The 27,315-nt window shown below is 40.6% G+C and overlaps 1 protein-coding gene across 2 annotated transcripts in view; it reads right to left on the bottom strand.

The window, feature by feature from the left end:
• Window positions 1-207: 207 nt before the first annotated feature.
• Window positions 208-27,315, bottom strand: part of LOC120716383 (synaptogyrin-1-like) — a 31,960-nt gene continuing 4,852 nt past the window's right edge. The window contains exons 2-4 of one of the 2 annotated variants that reach the window (XM_040003910.1): window positions 7,165-7,402; window positions 5,168-5,307; window positions 208-3,071 (exon numbers count right to left, since the gene is read on the bottom strand). In XM_040003910.1, the coding sequence (XP_039859844.1) occupies window positions 2,856-3,071; window positions 5,168-5,307; window positions 7,165-7,402 (594 nt within the window). In that variant the 3' untranslated portion in view covers window positions 208-2,855. Of the gene's footprint in view, window positions 3,072-3,424; window positions 4,965-5,167; window positions 5,308-7,164; window positions 7,403-27,315 lie in introns of those variants that run through there. The other variant, XM_040003911.1, reaches the window with a different exon arrangement.

Genomic DNA, 27,315 nt, shown 5'->3' with positions numbered 1-27,315 from the left:
AAATTATGAACTCAGAGAAGTACTATTAGAGCTTGAGCCAGACGCAATAGCATCGGGAAAGCGTCTGATTGGGAAAGGATTCATTTTTCAGCACAAAAACAACCACACACACACTGCCAATGTATTTTAATTCTGAGGGTTGGCTCATAAAGTTTGCACAGTACTGTAATCCAAAAATCCAACACCAGAGATTCTCATCTCATCTTGCATTTTTGTTCAGTATTTTCTTTATTTTTATTGGTTAAAACCACATCAGAAACATACATTTGTACACAATTGTTTTTTCTTTAATCTTAATTTGCTTCATTTCACAGAGGAACATCACACATTTCTACGTCAACACAGATGTACAGCATAAAGTATATATGTGCATATATACTTTGATAATTTGGTCACATTTTCCGTAGCCATATATATGTATGCATATTTTAATATTTAATATTGTTATCCCCATAATAAAAACTTCTCCTTACCTCGAGAGCAACACAAAGGATGAGGCATGGATAACCTCACCATATATCTTATCACAATAACACTCAACAGACCACAGAGCTTTCTTTCTTTTGTCTTTTTTAAATATAGAACTAACTTAATGCCCTAAAATAAAGCAGAATCTTTTTCGAACACTGTTATATACTCAATTATAGATTTACATATGTTTATACAGACAGATACACTGGAGAAAAATGGAGCACAAAAAATGGAGCGATGCATGTTCATAAATATTCAGGATGCCTGCAGATTTGTTGACAACAAGCAGAAAACACAAGTTTTCCGCAGACCTGCTGATAAGGAACGCTCTATACTGATGACAAACGCTTGCTTTTGTAAAGTGGTTTGACGTGCTCAAGGACAAAACAGGACCAAATTCGTTTTGCTGTACATTAAGACTTTGAAAGAGAGCATCAGTGTGTTGTGGAGGCTTGTGTTCCTGCGTGATGGATTCTGCTTGGCAGTCAACACTAAGGCAACAATTGAGGAAAGAAAAAGCTTCACAGGGAAACATAAAAACATTTCAAGGAAAAAAGAAAAAGAGGACAAATTTCAATACAAACACAGTCTCATTATACAGGGGAGGGGATTAGTTGCCTGATACGCCACTGCTGCTTGTTTATCTATGCTGATATCCTGTAATGGCCCATCGACGAGTTCTGTCAGCAAAAATTTGTGTTCGCAGCATCGATAGGCTGTGAACCTGTGCGTGCGTGTCTGTTTGGGAGCGTTTTAGCTATCGCACTTATTTTGCTGACCGACTGAAGACCTCACAAGTTGAAGGCAGTGTGGTCACAAGCATTGATCAGCTACAGGGTGACCTGCCGATAGTTTCTAATCCACCCCCTGCCCCCAAACCCCGAATTAACACCTCCAGTAAAACCTGGCGTGTTTGCACTCTGTAGCTCCTTCCCAAGGATGAAGTGAACCCACTGATGTTTGTCTGCCTAACTGCACCTTCCTGAGATCACCACCTGTTACCTATGCATCCGAAATCTGGGGGATGCCCAAGATTTCTTTGTGGAGTTTTTTTTTTTTTTTGACAAAAAGACAGATAAACTTGCCAGAATTGATGACATTAACTTCTTCTGATTACTACAGTGTTTGTCACATGGGATAAAAATCACCACCTAAATGCAGAAGCTGTTGTTAAGATCACAAAGTCAACTGAGCTGATCGTTGGTGTAAGTCTTAAATGTAAAATGTCATAATCTCTCCCTGTTCTTTTTAAAAGTACGCTCTTTTTTTTGTTGTACTGACCTTTTAATAATATGTTTTCTTTACAGTATTTATTGTCACAGGCACATTATTTTGTGCACATAACCAGGGGTTAAAGTGGGTCTTAACAATTTTCTGGTACCTTGAGTTAATAAATAATAAATGATTGTGGAATGAGTTCATTTTTCTTATGCTTCAGCCTGGTGTTACTTCCAGTGATGGCCTGGAGACACTTGCTCAGTAGTAAGAAAATAACAACACACCACAGAGCTTTTACACATTAACACGTCCCCTTTTCCTTCTCATCCCTGTGATGTGTTCATGGTGCAGATGTAAAGTTGTGGTCGTGGTACTTCAGCATCTTCCTCGCACTAAAGACGAGGAGAATAAATGGAGCAACTTAGTGTACTTCCCAGAGTGAATTTCATCTCAGAGATGAAATTTAAAGCTGTAATAAAATCGGTTTCAGAGTTTTAAAATCTACACGTGTTGTCAAACTAATTGAAGTATACTAATTTTAGACAGTCAAAGACTGCAGGTTAGTGTAGTTAGTTTGCAGTTCTGTGATAGAGCTTACAATGATGCACTTGTTAGACTGTTATAGGCTGTGGTGTTGTGGTGTTAGCTTACATCAGGGGTAGCAGACATCAATTTACATTTAAGGTGATGGCGTGGTGCACACTTACTCATAGAATCCGATCTTTTTATACTAACTTTTTACTGTCTAGGTGAAATCAGCCGTACATGCAGCTGCTTACATCTTGTGAATAACAGTGAATATCGAGTCACAGCATGAACACAAAGAAAAATCTGCTGGAACTCAAAAACCAAACAAGGATTTTATGTGAATTATTTCAAAGTAAATCTTTTCTCCCCATGCTGCACCGCTACACCCGATCTTCAGGTTTCCTCACCTGCCAGATCCCACTTTAACCCCTGCGCATAACAATAAAAACAGTAAATTGTAGCAATAAATTTGCAACTCAAAACTTGAGGTTGTTGGATCTAGGATGTGATAAAAGATCTGCCCAATACACTAAGTAATGGATTCAGTGTTTCTTGTGTAACACAAAACAGCACAAATATTATTTTGAAGTAGAAACTTTGGACAACTTCATCAGGATAAATAAAACTCTCCTAACATCTCAGTATTCTTGACGCTGGTAGCCTCCGGATCCATCGAAGGCCCCGTCACTGTTGGTCTGGCCTCCTCCTCCTCCCGGGCTCTCCAGGTCATCCCCACCGAATGAGGTGTAGGGGGCTCCGGCTGCATCCTGGCTGGGGTCTGTGTAGTCCTGGGAGAAGAGGGCCGAGTCGGCCCCTAGCTTGTATCTCTGGAAGGCCAGGAAAGACTGGCCCGCCTTGGCGATGAGGATCGTAAATGGAAAAGGACGAGGAGATGAATAGGAGGCGATTGAAGACAGATGATGAAACAGAGACGCGACGATGTTAGTGTGAGGAAGGGAGGGGTCAGACAACAAAAGACAGGAGGACACAGTGGTTAGTTGGCTGGAAAGCTTGACAACATTATTAGACAGCTTTAGTGAATCAGTCACAGTGAATTACTTCCTCAAGCAGCAGCACAAAAAACGTTGCTCGTACATTGTGTAGCTCTAGAAGAAGAGCACGAGTTCCCCTTGTGTTGATAATTCAGAAAGGAAATTGTGGGACAAGCCAGAGGTAAAACAGAGCAACACAGAGAAAGTTAAAATGATTCAAGTTACACGAGGAGATTTTCTTTATTATCGACTGCTCAGATGTTGCAGACACTTGAATAGCTGCAGTACTTTTGAACCTTTTTTGATTTTATAAGTCGATACATGACAGCGCATCAGGCCAGCTAACTGTCCAAAAGAAAACGTTCCACAGCACATACTTAGAGGAAATTTGCACTCATTGTAGTCTGAGTTACATGGACTGAACCCTGAATATTTCAGACTTTTTTGTAAATATGAATATAGAACATTTTATTAGCACCCGCATAATAAAACGTAGCCATAAAAGACAATGAATATTAAATGTTAAATGACTAAAATTGAAGCTCGAACACACCTCTACCATCTAAATTTAATAAAATGAAAGTGAAAGAGGGAGCCTGTGTGTGCAAACACAGAGGAAACTGACACCCCCATAAAATGTGTTAAATATGCTGGAGTCTGTAGCGAGACGACTCAGCTTAGCTTGTGTTCTCACTGTAAACGAGGCGAAACAGTTATCTAGCTCCATCTGAACTTAACATCTTCCAACAGAAAGCTCTTTAACATTTCTCTGCTTGATTGATTGAGCCTGAAGTCCTACTGGAGAAACTGTCCAGCACATAAACAAAGTCGGTCATCTTGAAACAAGTTTGGATACTTGTTTGGTGTTACTAAGCATTAGCTAAATTAGCTTTCATTTCACTTGTCAGCAGTACATAGAGTCAGCAATCAGATCTTACACAACAGAAAAGGCTTAAAACATCCCCTATAAGTTACACTTCCACCAACGTCTGAGTGCTGTCGAATTCTCCCATTGATTTCAATCGAGGATTTTGAGTGCAACATATCTGTGTAATAATATATCTGAAAATAACCATCTCAACACTGCAATGTGCTCTGGATTGTGAGTAAGTATATATCAAATTATTCGTTTAAGTGAGGAACTGAAAATTAGGGGGTGGGGGTGTAAGCAATTAATAATTTTGTAAAAACTCATTGCAATTAAGGACGTGAAAAAACGGTGTCCAGTCCTAAAAACTGAGACAGCAATTGCTCAGGGCTCCAGGTTTGGTGTTGCAGATACTCTGACTGTAACATCTGTTTCAACAAAAAACGTAAAAAATTAATTTGGTGAAGCTTTTCTTCATAAATAAAATGAGTCTTTCATGAAATTCCAACAGAAAAAGCTCTGATTTCACACCTGAGATATTTAGAGCTGCACATGTGTAAATTTAGCTGTTGAGTGTCTTGCGCTGATGAATGATAAGGTCAGCCTGCTTGTTAATGTGGGTGTTTGGAGGTGTTTGGATTAGTAAGTCTGCTTTTATGTCTCTGTGTCAGCAACGGCAGTATTTGCTGTAAGAGGGCGCCCAAATCAAGTGCAGTCTCAGTAAAGAAAGAGGAGCGTGTAGGACCTGCTGCAGATGGTTAAGGCAACAAAGAGAGAAGATAAAGTCAAACAAAAGACTGATGAGGCTGAGGAGGGAACAGCTTGGTGTATTCCTCTTCAAATGACACATTCTTTAACTTCTCCATAGAGAAGAGAGCCTGGGCCCCCTGTTGGAACAATATTTGTACAGTCATGAGTTCACATGTCAGAAACAGTAAGCAGTACTAAAAAAAAGATGAAGGGAGACACATTTATATAGCTCACTGGCTATATAAGCAAGCTGAGGATAAAAGCCAAATAAGATTCAAAGTTTGAGGTTGTCAGTCCCGTCTTTGGATACAGCACCGCATCAGGCCATTAAGCTCCTTACCCAAGTGAAGATGGAGAAGAAGGAGAAGGTGATGGCTGCTCGGGCAGCGTCCCCTCTCTCCTTAAATTGGTTGTCCTCAGACACCTGCCACTGGTTGGCCAAGAAACAGAAACCCACAAACCACATGAAGGACCAGAATGCTGGAATAAGAAAAAAAAAAAACAGAGATTCGGAGTAAAATTACTAAGAAATTCCTCTTGCTTAACTCCAAAATAACAGAATGGAACTCATGTTGCAACTCAATATGAGCAAATTACAATGTTTACAACTGAATTCCTCTGTTAAAAGACTAGTTTAAGACTTGGCTTTACAGTACTTACTTGATTAGATTACATCTGCATGGCTGTTTAGTTCAGAATATGCACTAACAGCAGGGGAGAATAGGTAGCCGTCTTATAAAAGTGACAGAAACTCAGCCAATCACCACCTTCACCTATAAGCTACTGGTTGATGAATATGTTGTATAACTGTAATTAAGCCAAACTAAACGTTCCCACCTGTTTCAACTCTTTTAGCTTAGCTAGGCTAAGTTCCTGCTGCCATTTGTGTAACAAAACAAGAACAGTTTTACTGAAAACTCTCATTAAAAAAAGAGATATTTCTCAAATTGTCGAACACATAGTGCAGAAAAACAAAGCTCAGGTACCACAGCTGGATGACTAAAGCAGGTAATTAAGTCAGCATAAGAATGAAAAGGTGGAGGCAATCAACTGAGAACTGCAATGGGCCCCAAAATGAGCCCTGTGGTATGCAAGATGAGCAGTCAGACAGCAGGATTTACTCATAAAATCAGATATGATTCTTTCCTGCTGGCTGGGGGAAACTGGAAGACGAGAGAGAAATTAAAAGAGCTGGAGTGTGGAGGCAATGTATAAAGCCTAATCAGAAATGCCCAGGGATTATCAGGTTCCCTTATTTCTTCAGTGTGGAAACCATCTCATATTACAACAGATACGGCAAGAGAAATCAGAGAGTCAGAGAGTGTAGGTGACGAAAACAGGGAGGGCGAATTCTGTCTGTGACAGGAACTACCTCATTAACCGATCCGACACTTCACTGTCCTGTCATTATATTTGAGTTCATTGCAGTAGTAGTGCAGTGGAGAAGTAGTGGAAGCCACTGTCAGGGACGCCAACGCACAACATCTCAGAGACTTGTTAGTGTCAGATGAGTACTTGTCTACTTATTATCCCTGTCACACATCTCTCCTTTTGTTGTAATAACCTAACTGCACGGCATTTTTATACATTACAAAAATCGCTGACAGGTTTTCGTTAGGTAGTTTATTTCGAGCGGCTGGGATAATTTGCACAGAAAAAGGCCTATTTGGTTCGAGCATCCATGGGAAGTGAATTTAGGTATTTATGAAAGCTGTTTGTAGGAGTCTTTGTTGATCTCCAGACAAACAGACCCAGAGACTCATTGGCAATCACCTGTTGCTTGGAAGAAATGTGAACTCCATGAACAGATAGCAAGTGGTTGCTGACGCTTGCTATGCGAAACTGGTCGCAAAGAGGTATAAGGTGCAAATACCCTTGTGATTGCTTTGGTTGCTAGCAGATTCCCACAGTTACTGTATTGTAGATGGAAGATGAAGTCTTGTTTGCAAACACTTGCCAACTACTCCCCAAGCAAAACTGTGAAACTGAAAAAAGTGTGGCGCAAACTGGAAATGTAGCACGCTCACCTTCAAAGTAAAACTTGCACCTTTTGACTCGTAGAAGTAAGGCGGGATTTTTATGAGTAGTTGGCAATCTGCTACCGACCAATCAATCAAGTTTTTTGGTGCAGCACCATCTCTGCGGCCAGTATCACCCGGCGACAGACAGCAACCACTCACCAACTTGCATGTGATTGCACACGGTCCCCAAACCAGTCTCTAGGTCTGTGTAACTGAGGCTTTAGCACATCTGAAGGTAAAATCCAAACTCAAACAAAATACTTCACAACTATAAAGTATTGTAAAGAAATACGGTATGAAAAGACAATGTGTTTACCTGACAACCCAATATCAGCCAGCACAGCTTTCTTGCGGTCTTTGACGCTGCTGATCTGAGGGAAATAGATGTCCAGAGCCAGGAAGCCCACACAGCAAAGAAATGCCATGGAGCCCATAAACACCCCATAATTGCAGGCGTTTTGGTTGCGGTTGAAGATGCAGTACTCCTCCTCTTCTTTGGCCTGGTTGATGTAGCCCTCATTGGCGATGCAGCCGAAGATCACAATGGAGAAGAGCTGGAAAGGAGAGAAGAAGGGATGAAAATGCACGAACAGATATGACTTTCAGGACTGTGGTAGAGTTTACAAGACAGAATTTAATGTCAGCACCTTTAGAACATCTGAACTGAGTGTGTACCATAGTGGCTCTGTAAAGTGCTTCTATATGTAAAGCAGCTTTGAGGTTTGCTACTGAATTCAGAAGTCAATGTTTCCATATTTTGAGCATTTGGAATGAGTGTCGTCACATTTGCCTCCACCTGGTTGCTCAAAAGTTGAAAGTCGAGTATTCAAATGGCGTCCCACTTCGTACACGTCAAACTTTTCTGGGAACTTCACAAACAGGTGCCACTATTATGTATGGCTTTTCTTAACTTCTTGTCCACACAGCATTGCCAAAGGCTGGAGCCTATCCCAGACAGCACTAGGCGAGAAGTGTAGTACACCCCGTGTAGTGTCACTAGTTCTTTACAGAGACAACCAACCATTCGTATGTCATTGTTTGTCTTTACCAAGATTGTGTCAATCCTTATAATATTTCCATGCTGCTGACTGAGTGTAAATAGCAAGAGAACCATCAATCTGACTTTCCTGCTTTATATTAGAGATGGACCGATCCAATATTACGTATCGGTATCGTAATATTGGCAGCACATTTAAGCTTGATAAGCTGTTGTTAGAATTTATTTAATATTACTTTCTACACCAGGATCTTTTTCTACATAGCTGACGGCTGGTAACTGTGCAGGGGCGGATCTAGCAAAGTTTAGCCAGGGGGGCCGATAGGGCATTAACAGGGAAAAGGGGGCACAAAGACATACTTTTCTTTCTTATTCTCATTTAAAATGTCGAGCTTTTAATAAATAATTATCTGAATCTTACACCCAAAGTCAATTACTGTATATAGTATTTTGGGTGCAGTGTATTTTTTACATACAGTTATAACAGAATAGCTTTAGTGTTGTTGTTTATTTAAACTTGAGTATGAACATATACAAAATGCAGCAAGATATTAAAAAACAGTTTTATTGATTAAAAAACACTATATCGGATTCATATCGGTATCGGCAGATATCCAAATTTATGATATCGGTATCGGACATAAAAAAGTGGTATCGTGCCATCTCTAGTTTATATTTGTGCTCCAGTGCTGCCTTCTATGTTTGCATGTTTTCTGAGTGTTTCATAAAAGCCATTTCCAGGCCATAAAACTCCTACTTGCTGCAGTAGGGTGGTATATTTAGACTGACTGGGTAATGAAAAAATAGCTTTAGCTTGGTGTTTTCAGCTCATACTGTCACAAAAATCCTGCAGTAGTCATTTATTAAACATTTCTCATGTCTTCTTCAAACAGTTTTGCTCACATGCCTCTTTTTTCTGAGAAGTTGGCATTTTGCTGCATTTCTTTACTGCAATTTAACACAACAGCAACACACAAAAGCAAACTTTCTGGTTGTTCCACTTAATGAACATACAGGTGATACTATGCTTGTAATAATGGCTGCATGGTGAGAATCACCTTCTTTGACTTCTAAAACGCATTAAACACAACTGAGCTGCTGCTATTGAGAATGAAACTACAGGAAATAAAAGAAAACCCTTGCGGTAAATCATGAGATGCTGCACATTATATGAGAATGGGTTCTGTTCTGTCTGGCTTGGTGATGCACAGTACAGTAGCTCCACAGGAGACTGTGGAGCTTAGACTTTCAGTAGATCACCAGAGTGTGTCACCTACAGAAATACTGAGGTACAAGTAATGGGCTAAATGGGAAGACCAACACTGAGGAAGCTGAGATCCTTCACTGTGTGCAGCAAAATGATGGATTTTGTGATTGGCAGCAAACTGGACAGTTTTGAAGATGTAATGGAGAGGAGGACACAGACTATTGAGCTATAGTAGCTCAGGTCAACCTTCGCTCTCCACGTGAATCAGTGAGCCTTGGCCGCCCATGACCTTGTTGCTGGTTCACCACTGTTCCTTCCTTACACCATTTTTGATACATACTGACCACTGCAGACCAGGAACATCACGCAAGAGCTGCAGTTTGGGAGATCCATCCATCCATTTTCTTTCATCCACTATTTCCTGTACATAATCTTGTACGGCATGCCTGCACATGCTTATAATGTTAACCCAAAACAATAGCATTCATTGCTCCTGCACTGCATCTACTACAAAACATCATTTCAATGTCATTTTGGAGGTATTTGCTACTGGCACTGTAATACTGATCTTCTGTAAAGCTGAACATGCTGGAGAGGATTTATCCTTCCTGCAGTAGTCTGTTAAGGTCGAGGCAGGGACCCTGACAGTGGTAAAATGGAGCCAAAGAAAGGACAAGGTTACTGTGATAGCATCTGAACCCTCTCTCCTTTGTCTTTTCCCTTATTTTCCTCTCTGCGTCTGTCTCGCTTTGCCTCAAGGAGCGCACACCCAAAGGGATACAAAATGGAGTCAATAACAGGAGCAGGTTAATAAGATATCATCAAATCCCTCTCTCCTCTTCTCCTTGCTCCTCTTCAGTGCAGTATCACGAAACAATATTCCCATGGCAACAAATGCAGTACAAACGGTGTAGCATGCTACTTTTAGTTGCTAACAGCAGATCAGACAACTTCATCCAGCTGATAAACCCTCAGACCAAACCTCCCGGGAGCTTTTTCTGTCTGGATAAGAGGCAGAGTGTGTTTATGTTTGTCTGTGTGTGGTCTTTGCTGTGGTGAGTGATGGATTCAGAGGGTATCTCTAAATGTGATCCAGTGTAAAAAGAGAGATAAAAAGCTAGAATTGAACCTTGGGTTGGTGTGTACAGTTTACCCAGCTGTCGTGTCTCTGGGTGTGAGATAAATGACAGCGATACAAAGACTGAATACAAAACAAAGTGTACCTCCTCTGACAGCCCTGATCATGAAGGCTAGCTACCGGGCCAGGAGGAGACAGGGATGCCAGTCACGGTGGGATTACAGCACAGTTTTTTCTTCAGCTCCTTCCTTCTTTATCTGCTTTTGAGCCCTTCAGCTTCTCTCTACTGTCCGGTCCACGCTTGGGAAACCCCGATTTCATTTGACATTGAGTTCTTGCTTTCTATTAAATTTGACAGACTGGCATTTCTTTTCTCTTTAGATACAATCAGTTAGATTATGTGAAGGACAAAAGTTTAAAATCAAGTCACAATGACTTCATTTTTTATCTGTGGGTTGTGAAGCTTTAACCTATAGCGTCCCACTGATAAAAACAACTGCACTTCTAAGTCGTTTGCATATTTGTCAGACTTTACTTACTTTGTTTCAGATAATCAAACAAATGTTAATAATAGACAAAGATAACCCAAAGATAAACCTGTCTGACAATGACAAGCAGGCTATAAGATCTCAAAAAGCAACACATCATGCCTCGTGCTTTTTCTAAAGGAAAGGCTGAGAAACAAAGTCAGTGACGTCTGTCGGTCTATAAAGGGTTACAAAGCCATTCCTAAGACTTTGGGACTCCAGCAAACCACAGTGAGAGCCTTTACCCAGCGAGCATAAAGGGAGTAACTTTTATAAATGGCAGGTAATTACAAATGTAACATTTATATCACCTCATCAAACATCAGCAAACACACACGCTGTGTTGCTAGCTTACGATCCAGCCGCCGTATTTCACAGCGAGAGAAAAGAGAGAGAGCGCTAACTCCACTCAAAGACTGGACAGGAGAGGACGAAGGGAGGTTAGATTTAGAGGTAAGGATGCTCAGTCGTATTTGATAAACTGTAAAGTTAAAGCTTACATGTAAGTCCTCGTGTTTTTGAATGTGGCATTGTGTTTCTTCATATTGTGAAACATGCTGCAAATCAATCTGAGACAGAATAACCGTGTTATTTAAAGGTTGTGTGAAAGGACTCTGCAGTATACTGTCAGAGGATGGAAATGTGCCAGGGCAACTCGTGAAACGTCTGCTGACATCTCGTTGAAATCAGTTTTGTAAATTTGCAAAGAGCAGCAGATCAGCTGATCACAGCGTGCACGTCAAGAAAATCTACCGGAGCTCTCAATAGAAATTGTGATTCTTTCCCTCACGTTGAGCCATTACATCTGATTCCCCCACCTGCTGAATCCCACTTTAACCCCTTCCCTACATGTTTTCCTGTTTAGAGGCAAAGTCACCCTCTACAAGGCAGGCAACAGAAAATAAAGCAATTTTTTTATTTTGCTTCTTTTTCTCTGCTCATGTTCTTCTTATGATTCAAGAGTACCTTTATTAGAAATGAAATTTAGACTGAAATTAAACTTGTATTCCTATCTACTAATATTATTTTATTATAACAATAACATAGCACAAGGTCCAGTTAGCTTTGCACAAAAGTATATGGCATTAGCGACGGACCCGACCACAGGCTTGTGCTTTTCAGCATCACTTTATTAACACCTTCACGGTTGCACACTTTCACCAACACACGGCTGCAGCTCTACAGCTGCCGCCACACACATCACCAACAACAATACTGCAGGACCCAGTGCAGACTTTAAGCCGGCGAGGCGGGATTGAGGATGGTGCGTCCGCCTCCCCTGCAGCGGCACCACAGACCACGCCCCACCACAGAAGACCACGCCCAGCCACAGAGTACAGAGCTGGTAATTTTTCACTTTTAGTCGAGTAAAAAAGTTGAATCGGTACTTCAACTTGTACCAGAATATTTTTTGACACAGGTACCTGTACTTCTACTTAAGGACAAAATGTCTATACTTGTGCCACCTCTGCATGTCAGTGATGCGGCTCTGCACTGTGATGGTGTTAACACTGTGAACAGTCTCACTCAGGTCATAACAAAAGACAAAACAATTGAATCCATGTCCATGAATATGACCATGCTCATGTTCATGTTTTTAAATAATGCTTTCATTCCTTCACAGATCGTGCAGGATTGTATTTCGATGTTTAATAAGCATTTAAGTGGACGGCACAGCAGACTGACACAGAGTCTGGGACAATGACCTGGGTTTATTAAAAATATCTGTCATGGTTTCATCGCATATTTCTATTTTTTGTTCAACAGCAGCTTGTATCAAAAAAAATGTTCCCTGCCTCTGACAAAAAGCCTGAATCCCCAGAATAATGGCCACCGTCTCTTTCACCTACAGTGTTAGTTTGACAGACTGGTGATGAGCTTATGAGCAATCACCTACCTGAATAAATGGAGAGTACGCACTTAAAACTGACCTTCCCTGGCTGTATTACTTATACTAATAAGCATTAATAAAAGTGATTCAACAGACTATGTTAAGATAAACAGAGTAACACTCATTCATTTTTTTCTACACAGCAACAAAAGCCAAACTCTTATTTCCATTTTAAAGCTCCAGCACAGAGAGAAAGCTGGCATTTAAATCTGCGTCTCGATGGCAAACTCTAACAGTTTGTTACTAAGCATGCGCAACCTTTCTGTTTCCTCGCTCCTCCCTCGGTCCACTTTATGCCACTCTGGATTCTGGCCCATGCCATGCACTCCTCTTTCTGATTAAAGGATGTATGGGGGGGAGGGCAGTAGCACCTCAAACACCTCAATCCCATCATTCATCTACCTGCAGTTTTTGTTGTTGTCATGATGAAGAACTAAAGGAGGAGATGGTGGGATTGTGAAGGGGATAAGCATAGAGAAGCATCGGGGGTAGAAGGGGCATGGAGGCGGTGCTATTTTTAGACCGGCTGCATCATTGCTCCCTCCCCCTCGTCTTTTCCCATCTCCCCTCGTTACTGGCCCTGCCTATGCCCACAAGCATTCTTCAGGAAAAAGGAGCACGCTCCGACACACATACTCATGCATATACAGCTCAAATGCACGCACAGTTTGTCCACTGCTTCACAGGGCTGGCTTAACGACTCAGGTCAGAAAATGCACACACACAAGCATTGCAGCACAAACGCACAGGCATAAGGCCAATCCCATAATGTGGGATATTGTCAGAGCAATAATAACTTTATTTGCTCACGTAGTCTCTTTCCTCTTATAAAAACACGCTGCATGTATTTATTTATTTATTTAATCTCCATGTGACACAACGGATTTGTGGCGCTGGGTTCAAAGCTAAAGAAAAAGTGGCATATTTGCACGTGCAATAAAAATAAAAGACGTGGTGTCCAAAATGATTTCTGATGATTTCGAAAAAGGCCAAAAACTGCAGGATTCACAACACTTCTGTGTTTCTGTCTTACCTTTGTGTCATCGCCAAAACCAGCACAGTAACTGTTCAAAATGTGTCTGTTTGGAGAAGCGTGAGGATCATTTACACCCTAAATACACAGACACACCGCCTGGTCTAACTCCCAGCCTGACACATAAACTCTACTCTTCTGGGTCCTCGGTGATATTTGTGAAGTACAAACGTGCACACTCTTCTTTTATCTTTTAAAGAGATAAGCGCAGTGTCGCTAACACGCTTACCTGCAGGGTCATCGCTTCTTTTATATAGTAAAGGAAACTTTAAACTTAACCGAAACGATTCTTTTGAATCTTTTAAATCAATCTACTTGACTTTTATACATTGATTTGAAGATGCTTTTAAAGCACTAGTCACCAGAACAGCTTATAAGATTTGATGATTTTGTCCCACATGAAGGAATTTACACTTCCACCACCATTTTTTCCATAACAGAAGCCTTCCAGCCTCCCATTCAGGAATCTTTAACTGTCACGTCTCCTCCTTCTGATTAACATACAGGCAATATTACAATGTCTCTGGTTCACCCCTCACCTTCTGTTGACTTAATTCTGTCACATTGCGAGCATGACTGGATTCCACAGTAATCTATGAAGCATGTACAGCTGTGGCCCCTAACTTTTTTTATTTGAATACAGAAGGGAGTCTGAGTATCTGTAACAGGGACAAAAGTACCTGCAGGGCCACAAGTTTTTAGTGATGTGACACACTTTGAATTTGAAATGCTCGGAGAATCTGCACTGGGAAATAAACTCATCACCAGGGACTCGTGTTCATCTTTCAAACTCTTTTTTTTTCTTCTTTCTTTTCCAGCTACAGCTTCAAAGACACAAACACTGAATGCACAAACGCTATTCCTTGAAATACGGATTGGACTCAGCGTGACCTGGTTCACTAAGAAGGAAAACACGCACCGTCTTCAGGATCACAATTATATTTGGTATCACATGGCAGGGGGCAGATTGAATTACAAAGCTTTTCTCTCCTGCTTGCAGCGAAAGTCCGACGAGGCTTGTGTAACGATTCGAGCTTGATCCTTTATATGCACAGCTAGTGTATGTTGAAAGGTGTAAAGTGCAGTCTGTTTACTAGGAGTGTCCCACAAAGATACATACACACACATTATAGGAATAAAAACACAAAAACACCCTTAAAAATGCACAAAAAAATGTGAACTACACCTAAACATTTCCCGAGAGCTTCGAAACCATAACCAGTGAATAGTGTGACATGGTTTCATATGTGACTTGACTTCTTTGGGTGTGTGTGTGTGCCTGGGTGAGGTGAAGGTACCCCACCCTGCTTAATCTGTAGAGAGATCACAAGGCTTCTGAATGTGGTGAAAGCAGGCACTGTGAAGAATCCCACGTGCTGTCTCTGGTCTTGTGACCATCAGAGGGTCCCTCACAAATTGCCCTTTAGCGATGCTGATTACAAGATGTGTGTGTGTGTGTGTGTGTGTGTGTGTGTGTGTGTGTGTGTGTGTGTGTGTGTGTGTGTGTGTGTGCTTCTGAAACTTTGTGCATTTGTGCGTGAAAGCATGTGCTTCCTGAGAATCTCCCTTTGAAATTGCTGCTGTGTCTCTCCATTCAGACCTTCTTTAGAGCTTTAAGCAGATATTCTGATATTTGAGAAATGCACGTGATTGCAACAATGAAACACACTTACACACAAACACACACCCACAAACCAGCACCCATATCAGCTGCTACCTAGGCCTAAATCACATCGGTTCAATCGGTCTGCTTGTGAATGATTTAAAGCTGCTGTTGTGCTGGCTGAAAGGCCTTTTGCATCCATTGTTGAGAACCCGACAATTGAGCCGGGCCTCATGTCACCTGTACTAGAAGTAGCCATGCACACACAAATGCACAAACCGTGAGTTAGCAACGTGCAGCCTTTTCATAATAATAGCGTGCCCACATTTAAGGAACAAATCCTGTGAAAGTTATCACCTTTGTTGAATCACTCATTCGCTGATTTGAACTTATTTTAGAAATATTTTTACAATTCACACATGTAAAGTTGTAAATTACCACATTTTTATCTATTTTTAAATATAACCAAGTAGTTTAGATGCCTTCAAAATACCAAAAACGAGTAAAACATGAAAGCAACACGTAAGAGCAAAAACAACAGGACATGAATCTTGGTCTCTTGGTTCTGTTTTGGGTAAAATACTCCTTTTTTTAAACGTTTGGATCTGTATGATGTCACAGAGAGGAGGATTTTAGCAAAGTTGGCTTAAAGGGGGAAAATTAGATGTATTTTCTTCAGTAAGTGTTTTCTGATTATAAACATATTTTAAAAATACAGGTTCAGAAATAGCTAATAATAATAAGCTAATCAGCTATGTAGTGTATCAGTGGAGCTTATGCTAAATAGCCATGTGAAGCCATGTGGTGGTTGCCCATCTGGTAAAAGATAACACTTTTATAGAAAAATTCAAGAGTGAATGGGAAGGTCATGATAATATCTGAACATATTATCTTTTGTTCAGGATCCAGCCTTGATCAAATATTTATGCCTGTAGTAAAAATTACATTTTTAAAGGAAAAATATTAAGGATATTAAGGATAATTGTTTACAAGGGATTCTCAGTCAGCCTGAACACAATTCATGTTAATTAATGATGAATGGCTATGAGCACACTGTGTTGGAAATAAGCACAGGCTATGTGCACGTGTTCTCTGCGGAAACTGTATTAGAGGAAGGCGAGGCAGCACAAAAACATGGCTATGTTATGATGCAGAAGCCATGAGAAACCTGGCTGAGAGGCCTGGCTGGGGTCTTGGAGGTCTGAGAGGTTGTTCTGCAGATAAATCCTAAGAGCTCAGGTGGAGCTCCAACATCTAAGCCTGAGCAATCTGGTGCTAATGGTTACTGCTGTTCTGCTACAGTATGTGCATACGTGTGCACACTGCAGCCATTTTTTCCCCCTGCATGCTACAGGCAGTAAATCCGTCCATCGATTTTTATTAACCACTTATCCAGTTCAGGGTTGCATGCTGGAGCCTTTCCCAGCTGTCACAGGGCCAATGCCATTGAAAATAAGTTGAGAAAAGTCAATTTTAAGGTTAAGGCTGTGCAAACAAAACAGTTGGTGCTGTAAGCCCACCATCCAAGAACACACCAACTAGGGCAGGGCAATATGGCCAAAAATATTTATCACGATATACATTTGAAAATTTGCGATAACGATATAACTGACGATATAATTGACACTAGACAAAACACTTTACAACTCCACAACTTTATTAGTGCAAAAACCCCATCAATGTATTTTCACTTAAACAAGCAGCCGGTTTTTATGTGCATTAAAGTTATATAAAAATTTAACAGTGCAAATGCAAATTCCTTGCTGACAGTTTAACCAAAAGGCATTTCCAGTGGAAACCGGCCAACATATCCTCAGCATAACCATGTATAATATCCACAAAACTTGAAAGGAGGTTATACACACACAATGCGGTAATATTATGTTGACGCACAGTACGTATCACTCCGCGAGGCTCCTGCCTACGATAGCTGTAATGCTCCGACAATCCATCAAGCAGAGCGGCTTCGTAGCTTCGTACTAAAACATTTTTTGACAGATTTTCGAGCGTCGTGTACGACATAAAATCGGTTCAAGGTCAATAAGCACAATCAGAATTCATACATAAGGCGCACCGGATTATAAGGGGCACTGTCGATTTTTGAGAAAATTCAAGGATTGACTTTAAGTGTGCCGAATTCACCGAAAAACACGGTAATAACGACGGCCCGCTTGCATGCTCCACCAAAAATTGTGCTTTGGTGTGTATCTGACGGACGAAAGCTAAACCAGCTCCACACCACTGAAGTTGCAGCATTTTACAAACCAATTCTGGTTCATCCATTTTATTCAACGATCCGCTTTCGCCCTTCTCATTCTCCATCGCCGCCATGCTTTTTCCGCCATGTGCGTATGAAAACAAAGGCACTGCGCATGCGCGTTTTACCAGAGGTGGGACCAAGTCATTGTTTTGCAAGTCTCAAGTAAGTCTCAAGTCTTTATCCTCAAGTCTCAAGTCAAGTCTCAAGTAATGTCAGGCAAGTCAGAGTCGAGTCTCAAGTCACTGGTGTAAAAGTCCGAGTCAAGTCACAAGTCTGAAATTTTGAATTTCAAGTCCTTTCGAGTCTTTAAAAAAAAAAAACGAAAAAGCATGTTGCAGTTATGCTAAATGTAAATATTAGACCATGTAATTTTTTAATCTGTGTTTTTCTCAACACATGACAAAATAGTGAACGTAGAAAATATACACAAATTGTGAAATTGCACCTCTTTAAAATGCAGCTCAATTAAACCTAGCTCCAAGAATAATTTTCACCGACAGTTCTGAGATAAGCTGCATGTTATTCTTGGATGCGGTTGTAGGACCGGCTTTAAAATCGCATGACAAAAATATCATACACATTAAAAAAAAACTGCATCACCAACGTAGCCTGGACAACATTTGCTAGTTAGATGAAGTCAGCTATCTCATCTTAGCATATTTATATGCATATTTATAATTATACGGTTCTTGGAGTGAGTGCATACACTCGTGAAGTTTAGTAACTTCTGGTCACTGCAACAAGCCCAGGTACAGTTTACGGATGGGTGCAGGACCTTGAAATGCACCGCGTAGAAAGTAAAGACCATCGTACGTATCATAAGTTTACCAGTCTCACAAATTGTCTTCATAAATACACATTCGTTAACCGTTTATTAATAGGACCTTTGAGCTCAATGGTAATTAATTAGCAGTGGAAATAATTTCTGGTAGCATCACAGAAATGTAGCAGTGACAATAATACTGTATGCTGTAATCGTACTGGGCAATTAGTGATACAAAACAACTGTTTTATCCTGTGAATAAAAGTATATGTTTTTGTCAATGTACCATAATAACAGAAGCGAAACACAATATTGTGTCAGGACAATTCACTATTTATGCAGAATAAACAAAGGAGCATAGCGCGACAATTTCTGTTCAGCGCCAGACTTGCTTGTAACCTATATCACTAATTATGTTAAGAAAAATGACGTATTAACTACTACAAAACTCTGACCTTTGTGGGAATGCTTGGAGTAGACTAACCTGTGAGCTGGAGTGTTCTGGGACGTTATATTTGGTCTTTGAATGGCTGCAATCCAGTCGCCTCTTTGTTACTTCGGAAACATGGCTCAAACAATTTCTCTTCAACGACGTAATCCGATAACAACCGATCTCTTTACCCGTCGGCTTCCCGTGGCTGTCATGCGACCGGCTATTGCAGTTAATAATACAACAGCTTCTTGACATTTTTGTGTTTCTTTTTATCGCTGTGTAACTGATTTCAATTGAAAGCCTGCGTGCGCTAGTACCTCTTGCCACGAGTTCCCAGAATCCTTTGCGGTTCTACCCGTGAATGACGTCACATTTTCAATCTCTATATAATATGCATGTTCAATTTTATATTTGGGGTAAAATATCAAGTCTTTTCAAGTAAACCGGTTCAAGTCCAATTCAAGTCCCAGGTCATTGGTGTAAAAGTCCAAGTCAAGTCACAAGTCTTAGAACATTTTTTCAAGTCAAGTCTAAAGTCATAAAATTAATGACTCGAGTCTGACTCGAGTCCAAGTCATGTGACTCGAGTCCACACCTCTGCGTTTTACCCATATTCTATGGCGATATTTCATTTTCTTATCGTTGCCTAACATTATACTGGTATTACTGTGAACAGTATGATATAGCCCAGCTCTAACACCAGCCCATCAAAACAGGTAGAAAAAGAAATAAGGGTAGAACAATTTGTTTCTCATGACGCTTTCTAGACTATTAGGATGTGCAGGTCCTCTGAAGTGAGACAGCATTTTATCAATAGGTAGATACAGATCGAGGCCAGAACTAGACACAAGTGTCCAAACAGTTGTCTAAAGAATAAAAAAGAACTTGAGATAAAAGCTTACATGTGGCCTATTTTGAACCTCAGCACACCCGACCAATCACTGTTTCATGGCCATTTATGTTACATGTTGTTTAGAGAAACTGTCAGAAGCAAAGGCGTGGGGAACGTGTTGACTCTGAGACAGTAAGTGTAAAGCTTTCTAACATCAATGCCTTTGGATTTATGCCATTCTTTTGACATATAAGTAGTAATTAAAATATGGACTAATGAAAAAGAAACATTTCAGCAGCACATCACCAGTATCTGACGTGTGTGCTGTGCTCTCAGTGACATTAATATATTATCTAATTGCAAAAATGGAGGAAATTTCCATTATTGCTTACCATAATGATGTAATTACAGATAAAGAAGACAGCACTGTTGATGCAATCAGATCGTCCCAGAAAGAACATGTTCATTTCTGCGAATTCTTGCCTTTTATGTGCTTCAGAGCTTTTATGTGCTCTGAAGAGAACAAACCAAAGCGAATGCAGTGAATGATCAGTAAAAGTAAGTTATGACAGTGGGAAGTGAGCAGAGCTATCTGCTGCATAACACAGGATCACTGCTGGAGGATATTACATCCTGCGTGTGTGTGTGTGTGTGTGTGTGTGTGTGTGTGTGTGTGTGTGTGTGTGTGTGTGTGTGTGTGTGTGTGTGTGTGTGTGTGTGTGTGTGTGTGTGTGGGCTTATTGTCTGCTGCAGAATGTCGGCCCAGACTGGGGATACCTGATTGCTGCTGTCACCATGGCAGCAGCTGCTCATGTAATGAGAGAGAGAGTGAGAGAGACAGGAGACCTTGTCAAAGTACAATTCAAGGAGAGCCACTGCAGTACCAAGGGTACACAATGAGACAGACAGAAACACAAGTTCAGAGCACAACGGCACTCTGATGTCTGTTCTGTCGAGTCACTCAGTCACACACAATGCTCTCCTCCATACGCCTCTGTGCCTTTTTGGGTTTTTTTTGGGCATTAGTATCTCGTTTCCATTCAAAATGTGGTGGCAGTCAGTGAGAACATGACCAGACGAGCCCAGAAAACAAGCATGTATCAGTGCAAGAAAACAGACGGTCCCTCAATCTTGTAAAGCCAAGCATAACAGAATCAAGGGAAAGTAGCACTGCAATCTGGTACGGGTGCTCATTCAGTTACAGGCCTGCTTTTACATTTTTTTAATGGCAACAGCAAGTGAAACTGAAAGGGCAATTTTGTAGTGTGTTCAGCCAGTCCACAGACGAGGAACAAAGATGGCTGTAGCCAAAGAGATTTGAAGTCTTATCTTAATGATTCAAGTTACGAGAGTTTACTCTCTTTTCTCATATGAGTTGCAAGGGAAACCGTGATCAGGTATTTGCATGAAGCAAAATGCTCCAAAAGTCACCAACACAAATAGCAAGGGTGTGAGGCCCAGTGGCTACAAAGGGCCACGCCTTAACAACAGGAACTATAAATCTTAAGAATAATTAACAATATATACATCAACCCTCTATAAGGTTATCACTAATGGGAAAAATAACCATAGAGACCAAAAGTGTTTTTGTACCATTCTGTAAATACATTTATTTCTGATGTAAAGTTGGACACACAGGAATCTATTGAAAGTTACTTGCTTTTGGAGCCAGCCTGCATTATATGACACTAACTACATCAATGTACTGCACTATGATGATATACCCAAATAAAGTAGGGTTCAGCCTGCTCATGAACTATTTATGCTGAATTGAATCTCAACCAATCACCAAACTGAAAACGATCAGTTGGTTAACTTAGAAGATGATTCATTTTTTCAGGCTTTATTTACCTGTGAACACAAGCAGTACAGGTACCCAGCGGTACCCTTTTCAGTACTTTACACACCACAACAGCTGCTGGTTACTGCCTGGCACTGTCTGTGATGTTGACGTCACTGTCACAGTGCTTGCATACTGCAGTATTTAAATGGTAGTGTGAGACAATTGTTGGTTATGTTTACATACTAAGGTTTTGTGTGTGTTTACAGTATACCATGCTAATATGACATTTCAGCGCTGCGAAACAAATGCTAAAAGTTAAAACGTCAACAGCACAGTGTCAAAAAGCCGTTTCTCTGACAACAGCTTTTCATCATCATCATTACTAGGGATGGGTATCGTTTAGGTTTTATCCGATACCGGTGCCAAACCGGTACTTTTGAAACGGTGCCGGTGCTTAAACGGTGCTCGAACCGGTGCTTAAAGAATGGAGAAAACAAACTTTGTCCAAAAACCTCTCATGTTCAGCTGTTTTTTTGCAAAAAGATAACAATGTTAGCCTTTTCTGCAGCTATGGGGCATATATGGTATCACTCTTGGCTGGAAGCAGTGCTTAAACAATGGAAAAAACACAAACTTTGTACAAAAACCTCTCATGTTTAACTGTTTTCCACTTTTTCTTTGGTCATTTTAGCCTTTTTGGCCAGGGTGAAGGGAGTATCTGCCATCAAACAAGAAGACAGCCGCATGTAACTACCATGGTGTTTGCTAGTTCACCTTACTTGCATTAATGTAATAACATGGTTAACTTACACACGAACAACATTAAGCTACTCACGCAGAGAAGAACGGCTGCTGCTGCCATCATCATCCGTCATCATTTCTGCTACACTGGCAGGGCTAGGGGCCAGGACTCTCCTCTTCGGATTTTTGGTGGATGTTGCTAACTCCGCGTCCGATAACAGGCACCACACCCACAGTAGATGTGCACGGTGTGAGGTCTCGCAGCAAGCTATCAAATACGGCGCATTTCTCGGCTCTTAAAAGAAACGTTATGCGTCGCCAGGTGTTTCATCGGATTTGAGGTGTTACCTCCTTTGACAGCATCACAGAATCACCTTAAAGCACTTGTTGCAGGCTGCTGAGTTTGCATATTTTGCTGTGAAGTACAGCCAGACTTTTGACCGCTTCGCCTTGGGCATTTTTAATCTGTAGCTCTGCTCTAAAAGAACGTACGTACCTGGCCCCGCCTACTATCCTCAGAAACATAAAATGATTGGCTAGAAGTGTATCACAGCTCAGGGAAAAAAAGCACCGAAATGTGCGCTGCTTTTCGGTCTGGTTACTACCGTTTATGTCAGAACCGGTGCCATGATGGCACCGGATACCGGTACCCATCCCTAATCATTACCATTCCTGGGTTCACCTTCTTAACAGGCACGTTGATGTTACCTGCCGGTCTTTCAAATACGGTACACTTTGCAGCTTTCAGACATACTTTGTATTTGACCAGATGTTTCTTCAGATTAGATGTGTTCCCATGTTCAGCTTCTTATTTTACACTACAGATGTTACATTTTGGCACCAACTATTTTAGCATTGGATGCATGCTAATAATTAGGTCCAAACAGAGATTTATAACAAACAAAACTTTCCACTACACTGCGATTTCAAATATATAGCAGTCAGAAAAAGAATCACCCACAATTGGTCACAGCAGACGGCTGTCCCTCCCTGAGCCTGGTTCTGCTGGAGGTTTCTTCCTGTTAAAGGGAGTTTTTCCTTCCCATTGTTGCCAAGTACTTGCTAATGGTTCTGTTTTTTTAGAGTCTTAACCTGACAGTACACTGAGGCAACTATGGTTGTGATTTGGCATTATATAAATAAGAAATAAGTGAACTGAATTTAATAATAAGATCTAAATCAGCCACAGTAAGAAGTTATATCAGTGGGGAGTTTAGGATGCTTGGCTGGCCAAAAAGCTGAGTAATTTGAATGATGTATAATAAACATTATTTGACAGGGCTTTAGGTTTTATGAATATTTAATGCAAACATCTGCAGACTTTATGTTCACAACTTCTACTACAGTCACATTAAGGCAGTCAAACAACGTAAAAATGCAACTTGCTTCTTAAAATAGCTTTCGAACAACATCTGAATTTTGACATGTAGGTGCTGACACACTGTGGGTGTGTGAGTAACCAGGAGATGACGGAATGCCCTGCACTGCAACGGGTTTGTGCTGGTGACATAAAATAGTTACTCATCAAGCACAAAATCTCTTGACCTCTGCAATGCTAATCACCATCATGGCTAAATTTAAAACATTATCCAACGCTATTTACGTAAGAGTGTTTTAATTACAGAGCAAATATCAGGAAAGAAGAATTTTCCACAGCAGCTCGTAGTTTATGTCAACTTTTAGATAGGATTCACCATGCTGGGAATGTCAGGTCTTTGGCTAAATGCTCTTTGGGAATCACATTGTTGGTGCAGACGTGCTATTTTATGTCAGTGAGACTCTTATCTTTAGCGTTTTTTTACATTCTACTAAAGACATGGAGGGAAAAATGTGTATCTTTGGGAGGCTGCTAGTAACAAAACGTCTAAATATACCCTTTAAAATAGGTTCGTTCTTAGGTTGTTTGTTATGTGCAGGCTGGGTTATCCCTTGAGTTTTTGTGCTTGAATGATTCCTAGGTCAGTGTTAAGTGGTTTAACATGCAGTCACAAAAATGAGCCGACTGGACTGTGAATGTGTAAAAATGTAAAAAGAAAAAAACAAAAACACTTTATAAACTTCAGAAAGCCTTAAGAACTATTTCTTGAGACCCCTTTAAAAAATAACAAGAAACTGGATTCTTGGAAGCAAATACTTTAGGCCAGGCTAAGATAAGTAACATTATTAGCAGTTTTCAAACCAGCTGTGTCCAATAGTTTGACTTTTAAAGACATGTTTATATTTAAAATAATCATGCCTATAAGTATATATGTCTCTATGTTACTGTATTTTTGTCTTTTTTGAGAGTTAAACTGTGAACTTTAATCAGCGTTTTCATCCACAGGGCAGATAGAAGTTCTACTTTGGCCATGTTGACTTCTGAAAATAAAAATGCTTCTGTGTTGTGCCACAGTTGAGCACAACACAGAACTAAACAGCATATTTAGGTGTATAGTGATGTGATGCTTTATGTTACCCCTGCGATAACCCGAATCCTTGAACAGCAGCAGAATTCAAGGAACTTCACTCAAGGGATCGATCCAAGTTTTGAAAGTAATTCTCTTTTATGCACAGATCAAAGTAGAACCACAGGCAAACAATGTCATGTTTACTTTGTGAGTCAGGTTGACCCTGTTCAGCTTACTTAAATCCAAATATTTTCATTTCCTCAATTAGAAAATTATCACGTCCACGTTACTCTCCCTGCACCTGTCACTGTGTTCGCTGTTCTTCTTTTCACCATCCAATACTCTCGTAACTAAAATGCGGCGCTGATTCTCTGAGGCGGACACACACGTCATTATCACCTCCACATTCAGCCCTCATGAGTCAGAACAAGTGGGAGATGGATGGAAAAGAGAGGGCAGAGAATCCTCGACCAACATTCATAAACTTTTCTCTTTCTTACTCATTCATTCTGGTCTCCTCTCTCTCATAAGCTCTTCTGTGACGTCGCCCATCAACAAATGTTTAAAGGAGAAATCCAATCACGTAAAGTGTCTACCCTTGCTCTGTGGGTGATGCTAACTTCATCGTTTTTAATGTTTGTGTTTCATGCAAAAGTCACTTTAGTGACTGTATTGGAGATCTCCATCCCAGGCGACCTAATCGCACAATAATTTACCTATCCTAGTTTGTTTCAACAATGATTTTCAGCTGTAAAACGTAATGACAGACCATTACCAGGATAATAACAGGTAAATTCAGTTTAACGGTTGGTTGTAATGGAACTTAAATCTGCAGCTGAGGACTCCTCAAAGTAAAGACAAAAGGAAATAAGAAACAGAGGAACAGAGGAAAACCTTCCAGAAAGACGGGGTAATGCTGGATCCAGGGTGTTCCTGTTGTCACTACTCAGTTGCTGACTAAAAAGAAAAAATTATGCTCCAAAGTGTAGATATCGTTGATGTTTTGAGAGTGTCAGTATCTGAATAAATCAGAGCAATCCCTTTCATGAAATAATAGATCTGTGTCTTTGTTTTTCCCCTCACCAAAATAAACCAGAAGACTAAGAAGACTTTTCATTGGAACAAACGTTTCGTCACTCATCCAAGTGACTTCTTAAGTCTCAGCTGAATGCAGGTTTCCCCAACGGCATAAATGGTACATTTGCATAATGACTTCCTTACCTGGATGAATTAGTACACATGAGCTTAACGAACACCACCAATTCAGTGGTTCAGGTATGTAGATGACACCTGGGTAAAAATGTCAGGATGTACCACAATTGACTGATCACAGTAACTCAGTAGACATCAAGTTTGCCTGGAAGGATATGACAGGCTAGACTTGTTAGACTGTGAGATTTCCATCAGTAACAGAGGACATTTAAAAGTTAATGTGTACCATAAACAAATGTTCACGGATCAGAATTTAAGGTTTGACTCTTATCATCCACTGAAGCACAAACTGGGTGTCATCAGTATGCTACAACACAGAGCGAACACCATCGCCACAGATACAGCGGCCCTGAGTAAGTGTGGTTATCCCAGCTGGGAAGGCACCTAAAGAAAGCTCCGGGTGATCCAGACAAGAAAAAGGACAACAGCTGAAAACCCTTAGTGATGATCTCTTCCATGTCAGGAGTATCAGAAGAACTGAGACGCATTTTTTCTAAACAATCTGCCTGTGTGGCTTTCAAACACCAAAACACGCTGCGCCAAAAATTGGTCCACCCCAGGGATCGGGTCCCTCGACACAAACAGAGTAACATAGTGTACGCTGTTAATCGCCAGGACGATTGCCAGGATTTATACATCAGAAAAAACAAACAACCTCTGGCGAAGCGGATGGCACAACACATAAGAGCTAACTCGTCAGGCCAGGACCCCGCAGTCTACTTACACCTACAGGCCAGTAGCCACTCAAGACCATCTCTGAATTGAGGAGGGGCCCTAAGGGTACATCTTTCGCCATCTTACAATGCTGTGACTGTAGCCATTCCCCAACTCTCTGTGAGTGGCACTCATGGCCATTGATCAGTGGTTGTTGATCAATCTTCATGACGATTTGCATATTAATGATCATGAAACTGACCTCACAGCCCATAGTTCGTTAGTAGTGCTAGTTTCAGTCATTATGCAAATGTACCATTTATAAGGTTGGGGAAACCTGCGACTGAAAAATTCTCTTGGATGAGTGGCAAAACTGTTCTCCCACTGAAAACACTACGTCCAGATGAACAGAATCAACTTTCTGGCATTATCATTTTACCTGGTTTGCTCTTACCTCTACATTAGAAACAGACATTAAATTTTACAGAATGGGATCTTAAATACTGTTCATCACTATAATGGACTTGCAGGAAAGTGCTAAGAAGTGCTTGACCTTTAAGCGATGTTCACATTGGAAGGGACAAAGTTTCATTATTGCTGAGCATGGCCTGCTACGCTGTCAATGAATTGCTAGCAAAATATTGTTTAATCCTCTGAGGTTGAAGATGTTAACTTCTATCTTTCGGATGCAAGCAAAAAGCACTTTTCTGGAAGAAAAAGTTTTGACACGTCCATTAAATTCATTGATGTTCTTTGTCTCCTGATTGCCAGAACGTAGGAGAACAAGTTTAACAAGAACATGATATGTAGCACAGGGATAGGGTCAGAGGTGACAAAAGCACAGACATCCTTTATTTAAGTAGTATAGATACTAGTATCAAAAATACTCTGGTAGAAGATGAAGTACCAATTCAACTTCTTTACTCAAGTAAAATAAAAAAGTATAGTTCTGAAATGTACTCAAAGCAAGAAAGTAAAAAGTAGCTCTTTGAAGGACATTACTACCAGCTATTCTTTTGCGAAGGACCTGGCACTTTGGGGTTATTGGAATGTGTGTGCACTGTTA

This window comes from Simochromis diagramma, unplaced genomic scaffold (assembly GCF_900408965.1).
Source record: "Simochromis diagramma unplaced genomic scaffold, fSimDia1.1 OVJJ01000325.1, whole genome shotgun sequence".
NCBI lineage: Eukaryota > Metazoa > Chordata > Actinopteri > Cichliformes > Cichlidae > Simochromis > Simochromis diagramma.
This window is presented reverse-complemented; position numbering and strand designations above follow the sequence as displayed.